General features: G+C 40.7%; 1 protein-coding gene across 1 annotated transcript in view; it reads right to left on the reverse strand.

The window, feature by feature from the left end:
• Window positions 1-2,256: 2,256 nt before the first annotated feature.
• MB21D2 (Mab-21 domain containing 2) overlaps window positions 2,257-25,603 on the reverse strand; it is a 97,218-nt gene continuing 73,871 nt past the window's right edge. The window contains exon 2 of the mRNA XM_088444736.1: window positions 2,257-6,171. Within this exon, the coding sequence (XP_088300862.1) occupies window positions 4,907-6,171 (1,265 nt within the window). The 3' untranslated portion in view covers window positions 2,257-4,906. The remainder of the gene's footprint in view (window positions 6,172-25,603) is intronic.

Genomic DNA, 25,603 nt, shown 5'->3' on the forward strand with positions numbered 1-25,603 from the left:
CTGTATATAACTACTTTATTAGACTGTGTAATGCACAGACCCTCTGCTGTCACTGAGATGGAGTGTGTATGGTGCACACAGGCTTGTCACTATTGGGTGTTTCTAGATCTGATAAAGAGGTGGGACTCTAAGCTTCAATTTCTCAATTCGATATATAGAAAATATTTTTTTTCCAACTCTCCTCCCAAAAATAGATTGGCCTGTGATAGTGTAATTGGCCCATCTGTCCCTTCTGTAATATTTGGTTAAGTTTGTGGTGCTAAAATCAAAATGTATAGTACACTTGTATATAAAAGGTTAAGTTTAGGGATCTACTATATATTCTGCATGAAGTGTGGCATTTATGACTGAATCCCACAACTGTCTGCTGGACTACTTCACTATAAATTACGATTTACAGGCTTTTATCTTTTTGTATGAAAATCTGCTCCCCCCCACCCCATCCTGCAACTTCAAGTCACAGATGTCTTTCAGTTGTTGTACGACCACAACACTGCCACAGAGTACCCCAGTATTTGGAGTGATCAGGACTACATAGTTTAATGTATCCAATCTTACAACAAATCGGAGAGGACAGAGGGTCATGCTTTAGAGTTAGTCATTCTATATAACATAAAAGTAATGAATTGGTTTGAATAAATTGCAGGTGGGAGAGGGGCGAGATTAGCATGCAAGGAGGATTTCATATAAGTTACTCTGATTTATAAAGTATGGGGGGGGAGGGCGGGAGGCTACCAGTGAACCATTTAATTACACTTTTCACTAGAAAACCATGTACAAGTTGTTGTGATAGAACATTTTTCAACTCCTCTGTCGATGTTAAGAGGAGTCCAGGATCAAAATTCGCCAGGGGGTCCATAATCCTTCTGGGGTCCATGATCACATGATTCACTGCAAGAGACTGTCTGAAAACACTGATAAATAGGTGGGTCTCAGCACTGGTGCAACGGCGAGGACTGGGCGAGTCCAGTGCCCTGACACTATTGTAGGTTTTGGTCCGGTGCCTGGATCTCCCTGTATAGTAATTCATTCCTACAGACTACACGTGACTCTTGGGCTTCTGGTTGTACATATGTGCCTTAATATTTTTCATTTTAAGAGCCACATAAAACTCTAATTTTATAAATAATCCTTAAGTTTTTCAGTTATGAATAACCAGGTTTCAGATCTGATAGAGAATAGTAGACATCATGTGCTGACTATTCTACCTGACAGGTTACCATTTGAAGAACCGTATTCTCCATAGCAGAATGTAAGTTGTTGACCATAAAGAACACAGTGAACAATTGTATTGCTTTTCAGGTGATTCGTATACTAACTGCACCACTGGCAACAAAATAATTTTCTTTTTCAATAAGTTGATAGCGTAGCCTCTGAAGTTCCTGTTGAGCCTTAGAACTTGCTGCAGAGTGCTCCAAGTAGGGACACTTTGATTTTAAAAGGCCGGTATTTGATTGCACCTAAATATGTTCTGTGATTTTCATTTTATCCAATGGATAAAGCTTAGTGAAACCAATCACAAGTACAGATGTGTCCTCATTCATCTAGTCTTTTCTAAAAATGCGTCTAAGTCGCAATGTGATAGGACCAGGACGCACAAGCAGACTGTGCCGATTGATTTGATATGCAAAACTTGTAATCTGTGTGCACCAGAGTCTGTATATGAAGCACAACGGAACTTGGAATGAAAAAACAGCGGCTGCTACATTGTAGAACTTCATAGAGAGATTCAGAGACTCATTCACACACAGATATGCACGTGTCTCATATCAAATTAATCAGCACAGTCTCCTGGTGCGTCCTAGTTGCATCGCATTGTGACTTCGATGCATTTTTGCCAGAAGATGCAAATAAAATGCCCAGCGCAAGTAAAGTCTCACGGGACTTCACGCAAAGAGGGGCTTTTTAGCGTGACTGCAGCAAAGATGTGTAAAGACACATCTTTGGCTGTTGAACTACAAATCCCACGATGTCCACACAGTAAGTATGATGACTTTGTATCACAAATTGATAACAGCAGGTGAAAAATACAAGAAAGTCAAAAAATAGGATTTCCATTTTTAATTTGCATGAGAAAAAAAAATGCATATCAATTATACATCGCGAGTCTGGTAGCAGCATATAGATACACAATGACAGAAGTTTCTTCTCTGGGTGATGATGTATAAAACACGCATGTAATACATAATCAAGGAGAACATAGGATTTCAGCAGGGTGAATGCATTGCTTCATATTTAAAGGAGAACCAAGACCAGTAAAATGAAAAAAGGTTTATTCTATGTAAGAGAAAGCAAGCACATATTTATGGTAGGAAACAATTAGAACATGACAAGAGACATAACTAACATTAGTGCAAATAATGCATATGGTAATGCTTATTGTTAGTTTCTAAATCTTTTCATACATCAGTGACAAGGCATTACCATGTTTACACAGGTGACCCAATCATTGCCAGCCTGCAATCTGCATTCAACATAAACTATAAACATAGCTGATAATTCTTGTAAATTATACATAGAGTCCAGTGGCATCTCCTACCTTTTTATAAGAGGGGGATGCAATCCGAGCAGCAGTGTGGCCCCTGTTCTCTCCTGGCGTCTCCCAGGTGTATTGCGAATGCGCAATGTATCTGGCAGGGCCCACGACTGGCAGATGCGCACAAATGTCGTCATCAGCGGCAGCCCCTAGAAGCCGGATAGGGCTCACAGAAAGGCAGAGGAGTGGCTTCCCATTGGAAGTATTCTCTCTGCTAAACATAGTTTGGACTGCCAGTCCCAAGGGGAGAAATCACCTCCCCAAGGACTGACTGGCTGTGATTAGCAGGGATTGCTTCTCATAAGTCGTCACTGTCCCTGCCAGAAGACTGTTTCACTGGGGGTGACGGATGCAGCCCCTAGGCTAAAATGTGGTTGAGTATGGTTCATATGAATATCAGTTAGGAAAAGTTGCAGGAACTTGAGCGCACAATTTTTGTTTTGTTCTGTATAGCATTTACTTATACAAGATTGGGGCGTTTATTAAAATTGGTGTAACGTATAGCACCAAATATTAGTTTTGTTTCTTAACTGTAGTATAAAGAATAACAGCTCCTCCACTTTTGAGAAAGTGTTCTGGTAGATTTTGCCATCTTTCAGAGAAGAGGGATGTTTCGCAAATCATCTGCCCAACTTCATCAGAATCGTTAACTTTTTTTTTTGCAAATAATGCCCTCACAGTCTGTCTCCTCTCATTTGCATAGCATGCCACCAGTATTAGAAGAAGTGACAGCGAACCAAATAAAAGGCCTGTATGAATTAGTTCAGTTTATATATATTTATTTTTTTAAAGGAAGCAGACAATATTTATTGATGGTGACAGTCTCACCTTATGTTCTATGTATGTGATAGCAGATTGCTGGCCAACTGCTACTAAAGCACCGCAGGAGAAAATGGTCTTAGAGTCTTTACACTTTCTTACTCACAGGACTCTCTGCATATAACATTGTTTTGAAAAATATCAGTTGTATCTATTCAAACTTTTTAATTTCTGTACTCTTCTGTCGACTTATACCCCTTTTCCACTGTTATTTCACGTGAACACGCATCAACCCAGGATTTTGATCAGTGGAAACGGCTCCACTCGGGTCCAGTTACCCGGGAAGCCAACCCTGCTAGCGAGCAGTGTTTTTCCAGGTAAGGACCCGGGTAAAGCTCAATGTAAATGGGTAACCCAGGTCATCCGACATGGGACCCATTTACAGCAAGGAGAGACAGCCACATTCCGGTGCAAGGAGAAGTCATCTCCAAGCACAGGCAGTGCACTCGTGTGCAGCGTGAACAACGCTGATCTGGGAATAACATGGATTGGCGCCGTGGTATAATAGGGGTAAGTCCCGGGTCTGACCTGATTTGGAACAGTGTTACAAATCCTGTGTTAGACCCAGGACTTTAGTATGAAAGGAGTATTAGTCTCAAAGGATGATGTACGCCCAAGGTTTCAAAATCTCAACAAATTATGCTAAATAAATATTGCAAACATTCAAGACAATTCTGCAATCACCTATTTAAATGATAAATAATATTACAAGTATTATATCCTGTAGCAAACCTCTGATGTTGAATGCCATAAATTCCAGTAGTAAAGTATTTAGGCAGAATAGCATCAATGCATTTACAGTACTATATAGTCATAACGTTTTACATCTTTCTACAATAGAAACTGTACCTAGAAAGGAAAAGGATGAATAATTGAAAAGCTCTAAAACATTCTTTGGATTGAAACTTCTGAAAAAAAAAAAACAGAAGTGAAATCATTCCAATTAGACACAAGATGGATGAAAATGTAATAGGTTGTTGTGTTATCTGATTAGAATTAGTTTATTTGCAGATTTACCCATATAACTTGTTCTTGGAACTGTATAGAAACAGCAAATTTTCTCAATCTACAGTAATTCTCCAAAAACACAATGGGTCCTGAAGAAGAACGCTTGAGTACAAGCTCACTGCATTCAGGACAACTAATAATATAGAGCTGATACGGGCAACACAGGTTCAGCAGTGTGAGGGATACAGTTCAGCACTAGCTGGGAGTACCAAACGTTGTCTGTGCATTATGTAAAACAATGGAAGCCCAATGTGATTAATTTATTTCCAAAACATAAATCAGAATGTTTAACATCTATACAAATTAAATAGACAATAGCAAACATAAAATGGTCATTAAGGCTTATGTTCTCCCTTAAAACTAAAAATGATAAAGCAGCATATGAAATAGTAATATACTGTTTCAAAATTTGCAAAGTCCTGCACAAACAGGATTAAAAAGTTCATATTGTTTCTTGTCAGATCCAATCTATGCTGGATATGTAAAAACAAGAGACATCACATAGACTACACATCAAGTCTTTAATGTAAGCATCTGAGAGTTTTAGAAAAACTTGTCATCGATCCTAAAGTGAGGCCTGGTTACATCATCAGGGTTGATGAAGACGGAGATGGATTTCCCTGGGTTCTCAGTCACTAGTTGTTGTAATTTTTTGGCTAACCGATCATCTGGCTGGTTGTCGCCACTCCCGTCAGATTGTGGTGATGGTATGCTAGTGGTGCTTCCTCTCCTCTGGAGATCCATGGTTAGCCTATTGGCTGCCTTGACATGCTCAATGGCCGTCCGGAGATGTTCTGCCGGGTCTGATCTTACGGAAGACAGCTTCCTGGCATGTAACATGACGGTCTCCTCCGAAAGGTGCTCTAGCATATTACACTGAGGAATGAAGTAATTGGGGCACATTTTGTTGACTAAGCAATGTTGTAGGTCATCAATGAGTCCCAGTAGGAAATGGGCAGCATAATCTTCCTGAGCTAAGTAATTAGCTGGCAGTCTATCACAAGCCCATAGCATCATGCTACGCAAATGGTACGGACTGATAGCTTTTGGTCTCGATAAAAGCTTTATGATTATGGCTTTACAAGCTTGATAGGCTTGCATTAAGCTACTGGAAATGCATTTCTTTAGCTGCACCTCGCTTCTGGCAAATGACAACCTCCATTCATTATCTTTTTTACCCTTAAAAGAGCAAGCTGGCACTAAATAAAAGCCACTGATGACTTCTTCTTCTGTAATCTTGCCATCCCAAAAGTGATTCTCCATTAGCCAACTTTGAGCGACAGCCGGCCAGCCTTTGAATGATACGACAGGCACAATATCATACATCATGCGACTGCTCCCAACACCTAAAATGATGGAAATAATAGTGCCATTCTTCTCTACCTTCTCCACCTTGGGCATCCCTCTCTGAGGTTTCTTCTGAATCTCTGACAGGACAATGCTGATGGACTCGTGGAACCAGTCCGCAACTTTCGTAGGGGAGAAAAAATAGTTAGTCGCCCCATTTATATGGTCAACAATTGTACAACAGTCTTTCCACTTTGTGATGGTCCCTTCATCAAACAATCGAAGGCTAAGCCATGAGTGACACAGAGCGGAATGGCGCATATCCAGTGTGACTGGCTGGTTCCGGTCATGAAGTTTTAAAGCTGGCACTAGCAGAGTAAAATCCATGTCATATTCTGTTCCACGGGCATACACATTTAAGTCATCAAGGTCCAAGTCCACAACTCCTTCTCGGACACCACCAGAAAGCAACAAATATTCATTAGCTACTGGCAGCTTCTGGTCTAGTTTCTGCACCATGCCTGTGAAAAACAAAATAGTAGTAGTTTAGTATAGGAAAGTATATCCACAATTTGGTTTCTAAACCAACATGATGAAGAATTTATTTATACATATTTAAAAAAAAACACATTCACAAAGTAACTAGCCACATTAAACAATGACATGCCAACGTAGGAAAAAAGGCTCATATTTAGGGCTCCATTTAATTACAAGTGATAGGCTTGTTATCACTTGTTACTAATCTTAAATGGTGCTCCAACCAATCAGCTCCTGACTGACTTTACAGGCTGTGTTTGACAAATGACAGAATCTGATTGGTTGGAGCACCATTTAAGATTAGTAATGGGTGATAACAAGCATATCACTCATTATTAAATGGGCCCCTATTTGTGAAAATGATCTAAATTACTATTTTTAATTGTCATTTCAAAGTGACAGGGAAGAAAATATGTAATCTCTAATACCTTTTATGAATGTAAAGCTTTATAAGAGTACCACTTGCAGCTGGTATAAAGGTGGACAGAATAACAGACGTCAGGAGTCAGCTAAAGAAAAAAAATCTATGAACCAGCTAGATCTTTTAAAGGAAACAGGAAAAAAGTGCAAATCATTTTGATCTATAGAATTTGCGCCCCAAAATTTTAGATAGTAGTAAAGCCGTAGGCACTGTAGCTCTCTGGATATGAAACTTGGTTTAGAACACTACCTTACATTTGAACTCAGGGCCTGATTCAACATGGATTGCAATTGCGATCTCAGCTGCGTAATTGCACGCAATGAAGCTACGAAAATATGCTAATACCTGCCACAGCCAGCATAGAGACACCCACTACTGCTTTCTCACATCCATAATACCTCGCAGTCCTCCATATAAAACGGAGAAAATCAACCCGTCACGCACAATTACAGCAGGTCTCACTTGTCTTGTCGCATGCAGTGAGTACTCTAGCAACTGCGATTGCATACACAGCTTATTTATGCATGCCCATGCAACAGCCTTCAAATGGACAGGCACGCCTACGTTTCTGCAACCACTCCCCCGTCACCACCCCCAAACGTTCACAGCCAGTCACTCACTCTGCGATGGATTCCTGTCTGCGTGCGTAATCGCAGTGCGATTGCCATGCACGCACAGTGCGGTGCATACGCAGTACGGAACTCGCATGCGGTTGCAATTGCGTTCTGCGCTGAATCAGACACTCAGTCATTCTATAGTCTACCACAGCAGTTTATAAGCAAAGTTACAACATACAGAGCACAAAACAGTGTTGACATTTAAACGGATGTTGATTATGATGCTAATAATGAGGCTGCAGCCCTTTGTGATGGTTGACAGTTCAAAATGTAAATTTTAGAAATACTCAAGAGATTGGCAGACATTGAAATGCCACGGGTTTCAGATCTGCACTTTGGTATGTCTAATTAGCTAAACGAAGCAGACCAGGTGGCACAGATAATTTAAACTTGTTCCATGCACTTTGAAGCAGCTGTGTGCAGGAGCGGCTTCATCAGATCAATGTCAGTTATTTTTTCCATATTACACGCTAGCTTTTAAGCATCATTTACGAAAACTTTAAACGTGGAAGGAATCAATACAAAAATAAGCCAAGTGCATTAGGAGCAGCTGAAACTAATAGATATACTTCCTGTATCCAGTATCTACTAGTTTACCTCACAATCAATTTGCAATTGAGCCCTATCTACTGTATGCAGTGTATGTAGCTAGATGCACAGAACAGCAATTCTGCAGGGGAGTCAGACAACACAGTCACGGTGTGTAACAATCAGAGCTGTCTGTGTATGTGCAGTATTCATTTGCATGGGAAACAATTAGTCATGCAAGGCAGTTTACAAAATACAATGGTGGGGGGGGGGTCGGAGATCAATTTGTACCCCTTTATCCACCAAAATCCCAGGTCTGATTGATTTGGAATACTGTTCCAAGCCAGGTCAGACCTGGGATTTACTCCCATATCCCGGGTCAGCGCCGTTCACACTGCACACAAGTGCAGTGTCGGCATTTGGAGATTATGTCATCACAAAGCGCCAGAAACTCCAGCTCTCCCCTGACCGCCAGACTGGTGTGGACTGGCAACCAGGGGAGGGGGTCCTTCCCGGAGGCTGTTTGATGTCACAGCTGTCGACAGGGAGACAGGCAGGTAGTCCCGGGTCAGAAGACCCGAGTTACCAGTGCTACTGAGCCTGAGCAGGGTTTTACTCGCATGCCAGGATTTTTTCTTAGGAGCCGCAACCCAGATTGACATGGCAATTAGCTGGTGGAAAAGGGGACTTAGCGAGAGTTTGTTAGATGAGTGCCCCTAGACATTCAATTGCCTGCATTGCACCCAATACTTCGGTCAGGAAATGCAGTTTACCATGACTAATGCCCGGGGCTTAAGGCACACATCCACTAGACTATTAAATTGAGCGATAACTATATCGTTCAATAATCGTTTGCACATAGTTTAAAAAAATTTCTAAAACGACCAGCGATGTGCGCTCCCGCTGGTCGTTTAGACATCTATCATCGGGCAAATAGGTTGTACAACCAGACGATAACGTCAGCATGTTTGCATATGATTGATGAGCCGCACTGAACTGAACATTACAGACTGACAAACGACTGCACAATTACAATGTCGTAATCGTGCAGTCGTTTTCATTTATTTAAGTGGATGTGTGCCTTTAGTCATGGTAAACTGCGTTGTCAGACTTAAGTGCCGGTGCAGCGCAGATTTCTATTCGCACCTTATGAGACTGCGAGCATAAATCTGCTGGGTTGCAGAATTATGTTGAGGGCAATTGAATAGCTCTGGCACTCATCCCAGGAGTTTAAACTCGCGCTGAATTGAATTCCCCAAATTAATGTAAAACTAATGTATAACAATAACCGTAGAATGACTATTTACATAATAAAATAAAAACATTTTATACATTTTCCACTAGATGGAGCACAAATTCACTTTCAGTATATATGCTCCCTGCTTGCTGTGACTTCTACAGTTACAGTTTAAAGTCCCCCAAGGCAGTTGTACTGAAACATCTTATTACTTGTTAAACTGATTAAGATATGCTTTGTTGTCAGACCTATTAGTAGATCAATTAGGATCACTTGTCGAACTAAATCTGGTATTAGCCATTGTGCTGGATTTAATAAGAAAACCTCTCAAATATTAAAATAATGTGGTATTAAAATGTAAAAGCTTTTGCATAATCTACATAATTCATAGGAAAAGAAAAGTAGCAAAACTATTCACTTGTATAATATTTTTCTTTAATCTTTGAAAGCTTGAATTCAAAATGAAAGTATTTATTGGCTGTTGAGCAAAGATTTCAGGAGCACGGTACAATCCACCCGCTTAGCAATCTATAATTAGATGTGAGCAGTTCCACATGGAGCTTAGCTCCACAGAGACAACGAGTGTCGGGATAAAATCCCCAGTCACATCCTGCTAAAATGCCTAGTCACTATGCCCAACAGTGCAAAGTCTGTTAGAACCATAGCTTAAAATATTCCATTTTATTACCAAGGTGTGCCACCACTAATACCTTCTTACGGTACACTGAAAGTGTAATAATTGCTTATTATTCACAACACACACACACAATCTAACAACCTAAACCTGGAGAGAACTACGAGTGATAATATAAAAGCAAAACATTTCAATTCTAATACACAATTAAAATCAGAGATTTTCATGCCTCTCAGATGGCATTGCTAATTGGAAAAATGTGCCTTAGCAGCTTAAAGGTGCACAAAAAACAAAACAAAAGATATAGGACACATTACTTTTTAAAAAAAATAGGTTTTCAAAATTTATATGAATCCTTTAATATTTAAAAGTATATCGGTTACCATTTCCTGCAATATATGCAATTATTGTTTCTTACATGATTTATCTGGAAGAGTTATTTGAGAGGGGAGGCAGGTTCTGCAGTCTTTCTACTGGATTAAAAATAAAAGGGCTGATTCAGAGTTGTACGCAAGAAAGCCACAAGTATATCAGCATTGCATGCATGGAACAAAATGCTGGTATAAGCCCATAGTTGTACACATCAATGAAACTGCACTGCTCCTATACATATGCCCGGTTTAATAGCGGTCATCACCAGTGTGCACTTGCATCAGCCCTATCCTTGATGTAGGAGGAAAGCAGATGGCGCTCTCAGACCTCCAACATGTCCCCTTCTACCAGGTACAAAAATGATCTGTTCCTGGGACTGTCCACCTAATTCACAATTGCTCTTACTGGGTTGAAGGGAGTTTATGCAGGAGTGACTGCAACCAAAATAAGTTGAAAGCCTAGGAACAGAACATTTTGTTGCTGGCCGAAGGGGTCATGTTGGAGGATATGCACTCTGCATACACACAACTCAGTATCGCACAATTCTGTCTAAACAGAGTCATTTAGACTTAGCCTGCATGCCAATGCCAAGTTACATCCCTTCCACCATACACTACCATTCAAAAGTTTGGGGTCACTTAGAAATTTCCTTATTTTTGAAAGAAGAGCACTTTTTTTTTTTTTTCAATGAAAATAACATTAAATTAATCAGAAATACACTCTATACATTGTTAATGTGGTAAATGACCAGATGTTTGCAGCTAGTATAGTTTTTAAAGGAATATCTACATAGGTGTACAGAGGCCCATTTCCAGCAACCATTACTCCAGTGTTCTAATGGTACACTGTGTTTGCTAAGCGCATTAGAAGACTAATAGATGATTAGAAAACCCTTGTGCAATTATGTTAGTACAGCTGAAAATGGGTTTGCTCGCTAGAGAAGCTATAAAACTGGCCTTCCTTTGAGCTAGATGAGTATCTGGAGCATCACATTTGTGGGTTCGATTATACACTCCAAATGGCCAGAAAAAAAAAAAAAAAAAAAACTTAAAAACTTTCATGTGAAACTCGACAGTCTATTCTTATTCTTAGAAATGAAGGCTAATCCATGCGAGAAATTGCCAAAAAAATTAACATTTCCTACAATGGTGTGTACTACTCCCTTCAGAGAACAGCACAAACAGACTCTAACCAGAATAGAAAGAGAAGTGGGAGGCCCCAATGCACAACTGTACAAGATGACAAGTACATTAGAGTCTCTAGTTTGAGAAATAGATGCCTCACACGTCCTCAACTGGCAGCTTCATTAAATGGTGCCCGCAAAAGATCAGTGTCAACGTCCACAGTGAAGAGGCGACTACGGGATGCTGGCCTTGTAGGCAGAGTGGCAAAGAATAAGCCATATCTGAGACTGGCCAAGAAAAGGAAAAAAATGATATGGGCAAAAGAACACACACATTGGACAGAGGAAGATTGGAAAAGTGTGGTATGGACAGACGAATCGACGTTTGAGGTGTTTGGATCACACAGAAGAACATTTGTGAGACGCAGAACAAGTGAAAAGATGCTGGAATAGTGCCTGATGCCATCTGTCAAGCATGGTGGAGGTAATGTGATGGTCTGGGGCTGCTTTGGTGCTGGTAAAGTGGGAGATTTGTACAAGGTAAAAGGGATTTTGATAAGGAAGGCTATCACTCCATTTTGCAACGCCATGCCATACCCTGTGGACAGCGCTTGAGTGGAGCCAATTTCCTCCTCCAACAGGACAATGACCCAAAGCACACCGCAAGAACTATTTAGAGAAGAAGCAGGCAGCTGGAATCTGCACTGGCCACTCCATTACAGACAGTCACCAGATCTCAACCCCATTGAGCTGTTTTGGTTGCAGCTTGAATGTATGGTACGCAAGAGGTGCCCATCAAGCCAATCCAACTTGTAGGAGGTGCTTCAGGAAGCGTGGGGTGAAATTTCTTCAGATTACCTCAACAAATTAACAGCTAGAATGCCAAAGGACTGCAATGCTGTTATTGCTGCAAAAGGAGCATTCTTTGACGAAAGCAAAGTTTGAAGGACAAAATTATTATTTAAATAAAAACCATTATTTCTAACCTTGCCAATGTCTTGACTATATGTTCTATTCATTTTGCAACTCATTTGAGAAATAAAACTCAGTTTTCATGTAACATACAAAATTGTCTGGGTGACCCCAAACTTTTGAACGGTAGTGTACATAATAAAGAGACTTAGGGCCTGATTCAGAGCCGGACGCTATTTGCGGTCGTTCGTTCTGAAAAAGGGGGTGGCTATTCAAATGAACCGTTCGCTCTTTGCGGTCTGTTCACACCTCTATGTCTGAGCGAGCGAATAAAACTTGCGGTCGTTTTTTGGGAAACTACGCCCCCCTGGCCGCTCGCATCCTACATCATGTCCACTATTTATTAGATTAATCGAGTACATCGACCAGCGTATGAACTGCTCGCTCTTCTTGTGGTTGGTTTTTCCTACCGCAATCATGCGAGCAGTTCTGACTATAAAATAACCCTGTGACGTGGTCAATGACGCTACTGTATTAATTATGCACACCCATAAAACGCCTGTTTTGACCTTTAAGCACGCCTGCGTTCTGATCTCCACTCCCCGTTTTCAAGCACCTTCCCCTGTTACCACCCACATACGCCTCCTCCTGTCACTCAAAATAGCAGGCATTCGATATTTAGCGAACAAACGATTTTCGGCCACACTGACTGGTTCGCGCATGCGTATTACGATCCGTACGCATGCGCAGTTGGGCAAACATCGCTCGGAAACGAACGAGCGGCCGCTTACGAGCTGCTCTGAATCAGGCCCTTAGTTCAGTAGATGCGCTATAGAGCATGCGAAGTGAGAACACATGCAATTTCAGTCCACAAAATGCAACTCTACACTGACCCCAAAGATTGTCACTGCATGTTGCCTGGTAACATCACATAAAGCCAAAGTACAAAAGTTATATGTGCATTTATGGTTAAGTAAACCAGTCACAGCTGCAATATACTGCACACATCTTTTTATTGCTCTCCCCTCAGATCTGGAAGATAGAAGGACCATCGGCCTCTATGATAATGAGGCTGTGCACACTGAGGCTTTGCTGAAGCTCTAAAATTTCTTACTTGCTCTGTCATCCGTCTGTGTAAAGAAACTGTATGCACAGAGAGTCCATTACTTTATTAGATCTGTGGAGAGTGTCCATCTCCACTCAGTTCATCAAAGTAACAATGGGATGGGGGTGGACAAAAAATAAATAAATATGAGGCCGAGGGTGTAATAAAGCAGAAAGTTTGGCGTTGGAAATTCTATAATTTTTTTAATAAAAAAATAATAATTCGGGGCGTGGCCTGATGGCTGAACGGAGCAGACGTGCATCTCTGCAGCTCCTCTAAACTACCTCTGCCATACCGGTCTTTTAGCCTGATTCTGCGGCTTGTGTTGGTCCCCTCTGCTGTGTTGGACCTCCTGCAGCCCTCCTGATCTCTTGCCCGGGCCCTGGGAGAGTTTTGCGGTCCGGGGGTGATCGGTGCCTACATCACCTCCAGAGTCCCCGGCCTAGACTTTAAAGCGCCGCGGTCCGGAGCGATCGCGGCAGCCGCAGGACGGAGTCGCGGCCTCTTTCTACTCACCGGACACTTGCCGGCTGCTGGGGCTTAAGGTGAGGTCATTCACTCCCCCAGGGGGCCCCTAGACATACCCACAGACGCAATCGCAAGTCGCGGGAGGCGGCCATTTTCCCGCATCCTCCTCGGCACAGTGACCCTCTCTGCAGCTCTCTCACCTACTCCACAGCGCTGGTGGTGGAACCGGAGGCTGCCCAGGATCTCAAACCACGTGCACCTGCCTGTAGTGACCTGGACATTCTCTTCTGCTGGTGGTCGGCTGTCTCTGCTGATAGAGGTGGGGCCCCTGTCACTGCTCCCTGGGTGGCCATTTTCTTATTAGCCCACTCTCGGTGCTTTCTACTAAGATTGAGCTCACTGCAGCCTGGTGAGAGCTTGTTGGTCTCACTCAACTCAATTTTGTCCAGCTGGCAGGGTTGGGAGAGCGGGGAAGCTGCTGCCTATACTTTTTGAAGATGTGACTCTTTGACACACCCTAATGCTGCTCCAGAGTATGGTTGCCTAGGCCAATTTTTCTGGGGAATGTGACCAGTGGCAGTGCAAGTGTTCCTGCTTATGCCTTCAGTCTAGGTTTCAAGTCGGTTGCTGATTATACCCACAGTCTATGTTTCAATGCGGTAGCAGATTATACCTACAGTCTATGTTACATTACGGCCGCTGATTCTACCCTCAGTCTATGTTTCAATACGGTCGCTGCTTATACCATCAGTCTATGTTTCAATAAAGCTGCCCAGACGTATCTCCATTTTGAAAGCCACTATATAGCCACCACTTTCCATGGGCAAGAATAAGAAGATTTCCTCAAAGGTCGACACTCCTAAGCCTCAGAGATCCTCTCTTCAACCTGATTTACGTAAATTCCTAAACCCTCCTGGGGCTTCCTCAGCTAATATGGAAGTTTCATCTCCACCTCTCTCCTCCCCAGCCACATCTCCTTCACTGGAACTCCCTCACAAGGAAAATTCTAGTAGTGTCGCGTCAACAGAATCCCACGATCTTTCAGCCATAATGAGACTTCTTAAATCTCTTCCGACCAAACAAGAACTTCCATCTAAAAGACTTTGAATTGCTTGAAATTAAACTCCAAGAAACAGTCCGTAAAGAAGTAGCAACTCTTCAAGCTGACATCTCTCATTTGTCAACCAGGTTGGTGGCTTTGGAGGAAGGGAAGGAGGCTATGAACGAGGATTTCCAGTGTTTGCGAGACTCAGTCAACAACCACGCTAGAGGTCTTCTTCTACTGCAACATAAAGTAGATGACCTTGACAATAGAGGCCGCCGAAACAACCTTCGGGTTCGTGGTATCCCTGAAGATATCCAGACACAGGGTCTAATAGATGTCTTGACCAAGATTTTTAACGAAATTTTGGGTAACGACTCTGATGTTGGTATCACGTTTGACAGAGCACATGGAGCTTTAAAACCGAGAGATGATTCCAACGATAAACCAAGGGATGTAATCTGTAGGCTGCACTATTATACCCAGAAAGAGGAGATCCTACGGAAAATGCGCTCTGTGGAAGGAGTGGATTTTAATGGCCACCGTATCCAGATCTTTCAAGACCTTTCTTGGCATACCCTCCAACAGCGGCGTCTACTAAGGCCATTAACTGAAGTGCTACGTTCAAACAACTGGAAATATAAATGGCTTTTTCCTTTTGGCCTTCAATCATCACATAATGGCAAATTTGCTGTGTTCCGGGACTCATCTGATCTCGTCTCTTTCTGTTCAGTTTTGGACTTACCGGCTCCTGATCTCCCAGGATGGTCTGAAACCTATATAGTTCCTCAACCTTCGAGTAAATCATCTCACGATGGGGCTTTTCATTTGGTAAGAGGTCCCAGACGTCAACAGAGGCGAAGACAATCGGTAGCTATTCCGGATGTCACCTGATTTGTTTTACTTACTTGAACTTGTTTGATTGTCTATGTTTTCTGTGATATATCATCATATCCTTCTATTATATAGATTTCTTGCTAACATGTAACGTTCATTCAACTATAAGTCTCATACTACAATGTTTCTTAGGTATTCTTGGTGAATGTCCTAGATATTTTGTAAATTTAGAGTAATTTTCCCTTTTTTGAGGCTTCTTCCCTCTGGTCCGCTAGGGTACTAACGTATTGATCATTTTCTTCTCTTTAGTCAATAATTATTATTTAATGTTATAGACTGTTTGGGTTATGTAATATTTTATACCTCTGCTAATTTTTTCTCCGACATTTATTAATGCTTGTATTTATGTGCTGAGCAAGGTTTTCCATTGACATATTTGTTGCTGCGGCTGGCACTTTTTCCCCAGTGCCCCTATACCGCCTATGTTTTTCCTAATAGGGAGAGGATTTTTTCTTCCCTTCCTTATTGGGAGCGATATTCTATTTACTGGTTTCTACTCATTTAATTTGCCCATTTCTAATATTATCATTGTTCCTTTATTTTCCGATATAATTTTTTGTTATATTTTTTCCTTCCCTCCCTTCCACCGGGAACTAACGAATATGACCAGTTTTGTGTGCGGAGGTCTCTATATCTTATTTTATTGCAGGAGTTATTTGTGAGAGCTCTCCTCCCTGTTTATCGTAATTCCTCTTAAGCTAAATCTCATTTCTATAAACGCAAAGGGTCTGAACATCCCAGAAAAAAGGTCTAGACTTCTAAGGGAGCTCTGGGCGGAGAGAGCGGATGTGGCATTTATTCAGGAGACTCACTTTAAGGAGGGGAAGGCCCCAAAATTAAGCACTCCTATTTTAGTAACAATAGTTTGGGCAAAACATTAGGGGTGGCTATTCTTTTTTTGCATCATCTTCCATTAGCTGATGTCGCCTTGCATGTCCTTAACGAAGGAAGAGGTCTTCTGATCAACTGCACGATCCATGCTCAGGCCTTTACGTTTGTTAACATTTATGCCCCAAACCTACACCAACTTACCTTTTTAAACCGACTATTAGACCAGGTTCACACTCTTAAAACGGGGTTCTTAATGGTGGGGGGAGATCTAAATTGGACGCTTCATCCCTTATTAGACTCGTCCTCCAAGTCTTCCACTCGACCTGACTCACAGCACCGTAGAGTGAGACGTTTACTCCACGAACACCAACTAGTGGATGTTTGGAGGCTGCGTCACCCCTCAGAACGTGACTACACCTTTTACTCGCATCCACATACTTTATACACCCGAATAGACTATCTTTTTTAGAACACCAACACTTGCATACGATCAATGACGCGAAGATCGGCTCTATAACTTGGTCTGACCATGCACCTGTTTCCCTTAAAGTATCAATTTGCCGTTCAACTCCCTCTGTTCATTCTTGGAGACTCAATGATCTTCTTCTACAAGACTCCTATTGTAGGAGTCAGCTGAAGCAATGCATTGACGACTATATCTCTTTTAATGACACTCCCGATATATCCAAAATTTCCCTTTGGGAAGCGCATAAATGCGTAACCAGAGGTAAGCTGATTCAGCTAGGCTCCTACATGAAAAAGCAGAGGGAGGCTCAAGGTGAATTTATTGAAACAGATTCAGGAGCTGGAGACGGTTCATAAATCTTCCCAATCGGGTGATGTTCTGGCAAAACTTACAGATGCTAGGCGGTCCCTGAACAAGCTCATGGCGGATAAGATTAAGTTGGATTATCGTAAATGTAGAAGTCGCTTTTTTCAATGGGGAAATAAACCTGGCAGGATGTTGGCCAGAGCTTTGCGAGCGCAGAGGGCCTCCATGCATATCCAGTCGATAGTAGACGAATCGGGTCGGGATTGTCAGTTGACATCGGAGATTGCTGCAGCATCCCATTCATATTACTCTGAACTTTACAATCTGTCTAAAAGTCCCACTCAGACTATAGGCGAAGTTGGGATTGAAGAGATACGGGCCTCTCTCTTAAACATTAATTTCCCCACATTGTCAGCAGATGACGGTCTTGCTTTGGATAGGCCTTTTTCAATAGAGGAATTGGGAGAAGCGATTAAAACGACTCCATCGGGGAAAAGTCCGGGTCCAGATGGTCTCCCGATTTCATATTATAAAGCTTTCCAAGATATCTTATCACCTATGATGCTCCAGGCCTTTAATGCAGTTTCTGATGATCATCATTTTTCGGCGCAATCATTGGAGGCCCATATTACCATTATCCCTAAGGAGGGGAAGGACCCATCACGCTGCCCTAGTTATAGACCCATATCCCTCTTAAATGTGGATATAAAACTTTATGCAAAATTAATCGCAAATAGGATAAAATTACTCTTGCCTTCAGTAATTCATTCAGATCAGGTGGGTTTTGTTCTGGGTCGTGAGGCCCGGGACAACACAACCAAAATGCTTAGCTTGATTCACCTGGTATCCCGGTCTCCGGAGGCTTCAATGCTTCTATCCACTGATGCGGAGAAAGTGTTCGATCGCATTGGTTGGACGTTTATTCAGGGTTTGCTGGAACATATGGGATTTGGTCCGATGTCCTTACATAGAAATTTAGCACTTTACAGGGGACCTACTGCCAGAATAAAAATTAATGGGGATTTTTCCGACCCGGGACGAGGCAGGGGTGCCCGTTGTCTCCGTTGATATTCGTGCTATGCATGGAGGCCCTTGCGCGAGCTATAAGAGCCAATCCAAATATTTCAGGTCTGAGGGTGGGTGGATCAGAATATAAGCTAGCCCTCTTTGCTGACGACCTGTTGGCGACTATTTCAAACCCCATGATCTCCCTCCCTAACTTGATGAAAGAATTCAAAACATTTAGCGATCTTTCCTTTTTTAAAATTAACTATTCCAAATCGATTGCAATGAATCTTACGATTAGTACACCGGCGCTTGCGGGTTTACAACAGGCCTTTCCCTTTCAATGGCATCCTTCCCATTTAAAATACTTGGGAGTTCTTCTCCCCAGGGATCTCTCTAAGATTCATTCACTAAAGTATGTCCCACTACTTGCAAAGATCCGACATGAGCTTACTACTTGGACATGTAAAGGCATCTCATGGATTGGGAGGATAAATGTAATAAAGATGAACATCTTACCTCGAGTGCTTTATATCATGCAAACTTTGCCAGTACTGATCCCTCACGGTTGGTTTACGGATCTCTATCGGGTGATTAAAAACTTTGTATGGGGCGGGAGAACTCCCAGGTTCAAACATAATATTCTATTTAGTCAGCGAAACGTGGGTGGTCTCCAGCTCCCGCATTTCAATTCCTACTATGACGCGGTCATACTCAGTAGAATACTGGAATGGTCCAGGGTTGACTCTGCCAAGCAGTGGGTAACTATCGAGGGCTCCTTTATGCAGATACCCCTAAAGGTAGTACCTTGGATGTTGCGATTACCTAATATTTCTCATCCAACAATTGAACCTACATTAAGAATTTGGAAAAGACTTAGGGGCTTAGATTGTATTTCCACTGTCCCCTCTCCTCTAGTCCCACTGTTAGAAAATCCTTCTTTCCCTCCTGGGATGTCGATCCAGACTTTGAGGCTGGTTGGGTGCAGGGATATCCAGGATAGGTCAATTATTTGATACTTCTGGAATTAAGTCTTTTCAGGATGTTCAACAATGGCATTTATCAAATAACGAGATTTGGAGATATCTCCAGATTAAACATTTCATTCAAACACAGAATCCTTATTCTTCAGGATTCCGTAGGTCCCTCCGTTTTGAACAAATGGTATTGTCACCAACTCTCCCGTCCCATGTGGTGTCCACCTTATACACAATGCTGATTGAATATCGCTTTTCCTCATTGCCTAACTTTACTAAAAAGTGGGAAAAGGATCTTGGCATGGATATTAGTGATATTCAATGGACTTCCATTTTTGAGAAATCCTGGAGTAGTTCTACTAACATACTAACTATTGAGACTCATTTTAAGGTGCTTTCTCGGTGGTATCGTTGTCCATCAGTATTATCTAAAATGTATCAGGGTGTGTCGGCCTATTGTTGGCGATGTAGTAGGGAATATAGTAATCCTCTTCATATTTGGTGGTTGTGTCAGGATCTTAGACCTTTTTGGGATGAGGTGATTTCGGTTAGCAGGGAGATTATGTGCCAGGAGGTACCGGTTGGGCCTGAATTTTGGCTCCTGAACTTGATTTCCATGCCTCTACCGGTCTATAAAAAATCACTTCTTAAGTACCTCAATAGTGCTGCTAAGGCGGTCATCCCTGTGAGATGGAGAACTAACTCCCCCCCGACCCTAATAGATTGGTTCAAAAGAATTGAACTATATCGCTCAATGGACGATATTATATTGTCCTCAACTGACCATTACAAAAACTACTCGAAAATTTGGTCTCCATGGATAGTTTTTTGTGAGTCGACCCGTTATAAATCCCTTATGGGACGATTATAAGTAAATAAAATATATCCCACGCACTCTAGATTACTGGATTTTAGATTCTCAGTCAGGTTCTCAGGTTCCCGGTGGTAACACCTCCCCCCCCCCTTCCCTCTCGTTTACTTTTTTATTATTTTTATATAATTTTAATTTATTTTATTTTTATTATTTCTATCATTCATCTTTATTATCACTATCTTTATTATTATTATTATTATTAAGTTTTATTAGTGTTTTTGTATTTGTTTTGTTATGTTATACTACTAGACTAACTAAATTTGACAATTTTTATGTGATGGTTTACTAAATGGCCATACTATTTGATTATAGACGTTGAGTCTGTATGATGTTTACTCTGCAATATTTGGGCTATTTTATTTCGAACAAAGTTATGTACTATGTACCTTTTCACATGTTATTATGCTTATGTAACTTATGTGAAAATTCTTTAATAAAAACTACTTGCAGAAAAAAAAAAAATTATTCTGCTTTAAATTTAACACCAAATGTCGCCAGATTGCTATTCATTACATTTCCCTCTAATTCTGCTAGTGGGGTGATGGATTCTTGCTCAGATAATTGTCAGGGTGGTTTTGCTAATGGCTGCTCAGCCTCACTCTTTAATGGAAACTGGTAACCAAATAGCCAAAAGGACAAATATTTTAATTTCTGAATATAAAAAGTGGATAAGGCTTACAAATTCTAGCAGAGTATAGTGAAATTGTTAGAAAACATGTACTGTTTACAAACTTGTGACCAGGTAAAATGTGCAAAACAGATATTTTCATTTTATTTTGTAAAAAGCACCACAAAAATCATCTATACCATCAAATCTTATTTTTTTTTATTAATTTGGATGATTTTTTTTCTTCCTAATTCTTATTTCCAATTACATTTGAAACATTACTAAAACATTTAGAATAGATAAAAAAAATAAAGAAAAAAAAGCTGAAAATATCCAATGCCAATATAACCCTAGTGAAGAATGACAAACAGTGCCATCTAGTGGTTAGTCAGGGACTAACAATATAAGAGAGCCTGAACCCTACAGCACCAGCAGGCTAGAGCAGAAGCATCTATGAGAAGAAACCCAGGCGCTTATTAGAGTTATAAGATCCTTTCAATCTAAATGCGACTGAATGAGGTAGTCAGCCTCATGGAAAAAATATTTATATATAAAAGAAAACAGTCGCAGAGATTGAAAGATAATTATTACACTCAAGCCAATAAATCAAAATTAATACATATTTATTTATAAAACAAGGAGGTCATACATGTGATCTAACAATTCGCAATAATTAAAATGTGTATTATATACTGATATTAATAAACTTGTATAAAACAATGCACACATCTAGGCATTAGTTCATATGTAATTACAGTTTCTTGTATTCCTCTCATATGGGCTCTGCTGATAGCACAGGAAGGGTGATTTCCTTTATCTTCACTTTCTGTGGTTTTATTATTTTTTATTTATACACACACACACACACACACACACACACACACATATATATATATATATATAATATATATTTTTTTTAAATTTGCATTTAAATTAATTGCTCTCTGTCTCCTTAAAATTGACACATTAGAAATCCTGGAAGGTTTCTTTTGTATATATATATCCTCTGATACGATAAAATAAGCAAGGGATGTACAAATAAATTAATGAAATATGTATAATATATATATATATATTTATTTGTATGTATGTGCATATGAATTTCACCTTTTAGTTTAATGACAGATACACATTAGTCTGTTAATGATAAAATAATAGAAAATGCCATTCTTATGATTATGTGACATGAATCTTCTTGGAACGTTATTTATGTATATTTTAGATTAATAGACTGCATACTCTCTCCTTCTGAAATCTCTCAATAGCACTCTTAAGTATATCACTCAAGCCAATTATTTTAATTGAATAAAGCTGTATTAGATTAGGCTAATTAAGAATGCTAGTTAAGTACTGAGAAATTATTACAATGTATCAGCCTTGACAAATACGCCCATGTGACGTCGAAACGCGTAGGTGATTCCCTACAGTTCCAGGATCTGAAGGATACGGCTCACCTCAGCTACCAGACTGACTCCATAAGACCCAGTGATGGCTCTTTCCTCACATCCTGCTGCACATACATCCAAGTGCGGACTGTCACGTCTCCCGCTCACACAAACAAATTCAGCCACGTGTGAGCCAGAAGAACGGACTTCATTTCACTGTTTAAACCGCCGGCGGCATTGGAGCATGGGACAGGATCACGGGATCAGGTACGCCATGGGGATATTCTTCTAGAATCTGCCTATGATTTGCACTGCTGGAGAAGAATAAACGGCATGGAGGAATAATCCTTTTCACTGCAGCCCCTCCATTTCCAGGATTCACCAATAATTGTCAGTCGCTCCCCGCTGGTCGGGTTGAGCACAGTACCAGCCGGGTACTAGGGTGCCAATACCCTCTTTATTTCCATGCTACACAGGATTGGAGTCTGCAGGTAACAATATCCACATAAGGACCTATTGCCCATTCAGCCTATTAAACACCCAGTGGCCCTTATTACAAGACTATTACTATATATACATTTTTACCTATCTGAGGAAAGACTTACATTTTTTGAGCCATATCCTGAGATCAGTGCTGTAATTACATATGAACTAATGCCTAGATGTGTGCATCGTTTTATACAAGTTTATTAATATCAGTATATAATACACATTTTAATTACTGTGAAATGTGTTAGATCATGTGTGACCTCCTTTTTTATAAATAAATGCTATGTATTAATTTTTATTTATTGGCTTGAGTGTAATAATTGTTATCTTTCAATCTCTACGACTGTTTTCTTTATATAGAGCAGAAGCATCGCATTGCCAACAAGGATGCCTTGCTCAGCATCTTTCTAGATTTATTACTTTGGATATAGAACGTGCCAGCATAATCTGCAATGCTGTACAATAGCAAAAAATACACAGATACAATTTTGCTACTAAGGGTGGGAACTAAATGCAGCCTAAAAGCATCTCATAGCTAAAAGACAAATCCCTGAAAGAAAAAAAAAAAAACCCCACAAAACCAAAAAAATCTAAATAGCTGGAAATATAAAATGAAAAAAAAAAAAAAAAAAAAAAAAAAAAAAAAAGGTATAAATCCCAACAAAATATAAAAAAAAAATTACAATTGAAATAAAGTGGCTGCCTGAATAAGATGATCTTCGCATCCAGGAGTATTCTGCTTTAGCACTGGCTACAGCATCACAGGCTTTTGTAGGAGTTTTGCCGTCCTTCGTGCTCAAATGCTGCCGAGCAACGGTACATTGAAAGCATGAAGCTACATCCACATTAATCACAGAGCATTTTAAAATGGAGCCATGTGACAAGCAACATCTCTGTTAACTCAACATAAGGATACGTTTTACAGGACAAATGATCCAAACACTACTCGCCTAATATATCACCACTGTATTAAGGACATTTTCCCTGCGCTGGCACAGCACTGCAGAGCAGCACCCTAGAGGCTGCGGAGTATAAAATTGTCTATGGGTGCATAGTGTGCAGTGTGGGCCCCCATAGACCAAGGCGGTCATGTGCACTGCACACCCTGCACCAATTATAAATACACCTTTGCTACGGCCCAAAGTTTTCAAGTTATTAAAACAAATGGGTCCACCTGCTATAGTGTGAGCTGCTCTGGCTGGCTTATTGGAAAAAAGGGGAAACATCATGCCATTACAACGCCCCCCCCCCCCTCCCTTTTTTCAATAACAGTCAAGGCTCAGAAACTTGGGGCTAGTTAATGATTCAAGGCCCCCATACATCAGCAATTGATTGTGACAATGCTGCAATTTGCATTTGATTGTGTAAAAAAATCTGCAATGTATGGGCTTCACAGATCGCAGATTTAACAATTCCAGTCACTTTTTGGTTGCAAACAGATTGTCCAACATGTTGGATTTCACAGGACGATTGGGGCTGTAATTGCTAGTGTATGGACATGATCAGCAGATTTGCAGACCGGTACTAGTAAAATGATGGGCCTTTAAAGATTGTCAGATCTGTGTTTGCAGCAATCGATCTGCAGATCACTGAAAAAGATCTGTAATGTATGGACGCAGATTGCTAGACTGGGAAATCCCAAGATCGGGCAATAAATCTTCAAACTGTTCAATTGTGGTTCTCAGATTGCTGATGTAAGGGGTCCTTCACATGGGTATAAGCAGTTTAATTACAACTAATGATTTACCTCATATAAAACATGGGAGTCTTAAAATAAACAGCAGCTGGCAAGGAAACGCTCAGCTGGTGGCTCATTACAAAGGGAAGTTGCACCAATCAAAAAGCAAATATTCTATATACTATATAATTGTTTCAATATAGAAATCACTAAAATATCTAGCTCACAAACACTGTTGAAGTTAGAACAAACATAAATCTGCTTATTTTTTCCACCAGAGGGCAGCACAACAGTTAATACATTGTAAATCATAAACTGGGAGATTTGACCATATAACATTTTCTGTGTATTTCTGTTGAAAGTAATGTTGAAATGTTTTGGAATATGAAAGTATTTACCATACAATATAATGCCTATCTGGAGAGTGTATATTTTCAAGTTCATTTGTGCACTATAGAAGGTTTGAGAAGTTCCACTTCTATGAAGAATATTGTATAATTAAGTGAGCTGCTGTGTCAGGTTTCAGGACCAGATTAATGTTTCATGGGAAATATGCAATTTAACATGGGAAACCATACAAAGGGCTCCACTGCGGGGCTGCTGAATGTGAAACGCCATCATTGTATACATCTTTTTTTTTCTCTCATCAAATTGATTTTCCTATATTTAAAGTCAGATAAAAATAAACAGGGCTTTCTTGGTTTCCCATTTCCTGTCTCTCTCCCAGCAAGACACCAGAGAGCCCGGTACAAAAAGGAAACCCTCATTACCATATCAAGGAACTGGTGATTTATTGAGGGAGGTGGATGGTATAAGAATTTGCACAGCATTCTGCACAACAATAAGATGATGGTACTGTGGGATATGAATCAAAGGGATGAAGGCCAGAAACTACCTCCTTAAAAGAGGGAAGCTGTTAACCCCTTCACTTCCACTGCATTAGTCAGTCCTAAAAAATAATGTTAGCTTCTACCTTCTTAAGCTGGGTACATACTACAGGAAGTGTGTACCCTGCGATGGCACAATACATTGTGCCGCCCATACACAATGTAGGATGCAGTGGACGACAGCGTGATATGTGGTTCCATGCTGTATTTAGCAGCATGGCGTTGTTCATTGCACTGTCCCATCTGCTGTGCTGCATCTCCGTGGGTATGCGTGGTTGAGTCGTACACACTGTGTGTTCCGCACGGTATAGCATTATGATCTGCATCACAACTATATATTGTGCAATGAATCTCATAGTGTGTACCCAGCTTTAGATTCTAATAAGGTAGAATCAGAAGATTATTGTAATTGCAAAAAAGACATCGGCTACATTGTCGCTACTACAGAATTCAAATTAACATCTATTTATAATGCTACAATACTCAAATGCAGAGCCGACCCTTACCAGTTTTCTGCCCTAGGCACAATTTTGGGTGGTGCCCCATAGCGCCACC

The sequence above is a fragment of the Taudactylus pleione genome, unplaced genomic scaffold (genome assembly GCF_031769625.1).
Source record: "Taudactylus pleione unplaced genomic scaffold, aTauple2 ptg000372l, whole genome shotgun sequence".
NCBI lineage: Eukaryota > Metazoa > Chordata > Amphibia > Anura > Myobatrachidae > Taudactylus > Taudactylus pleione.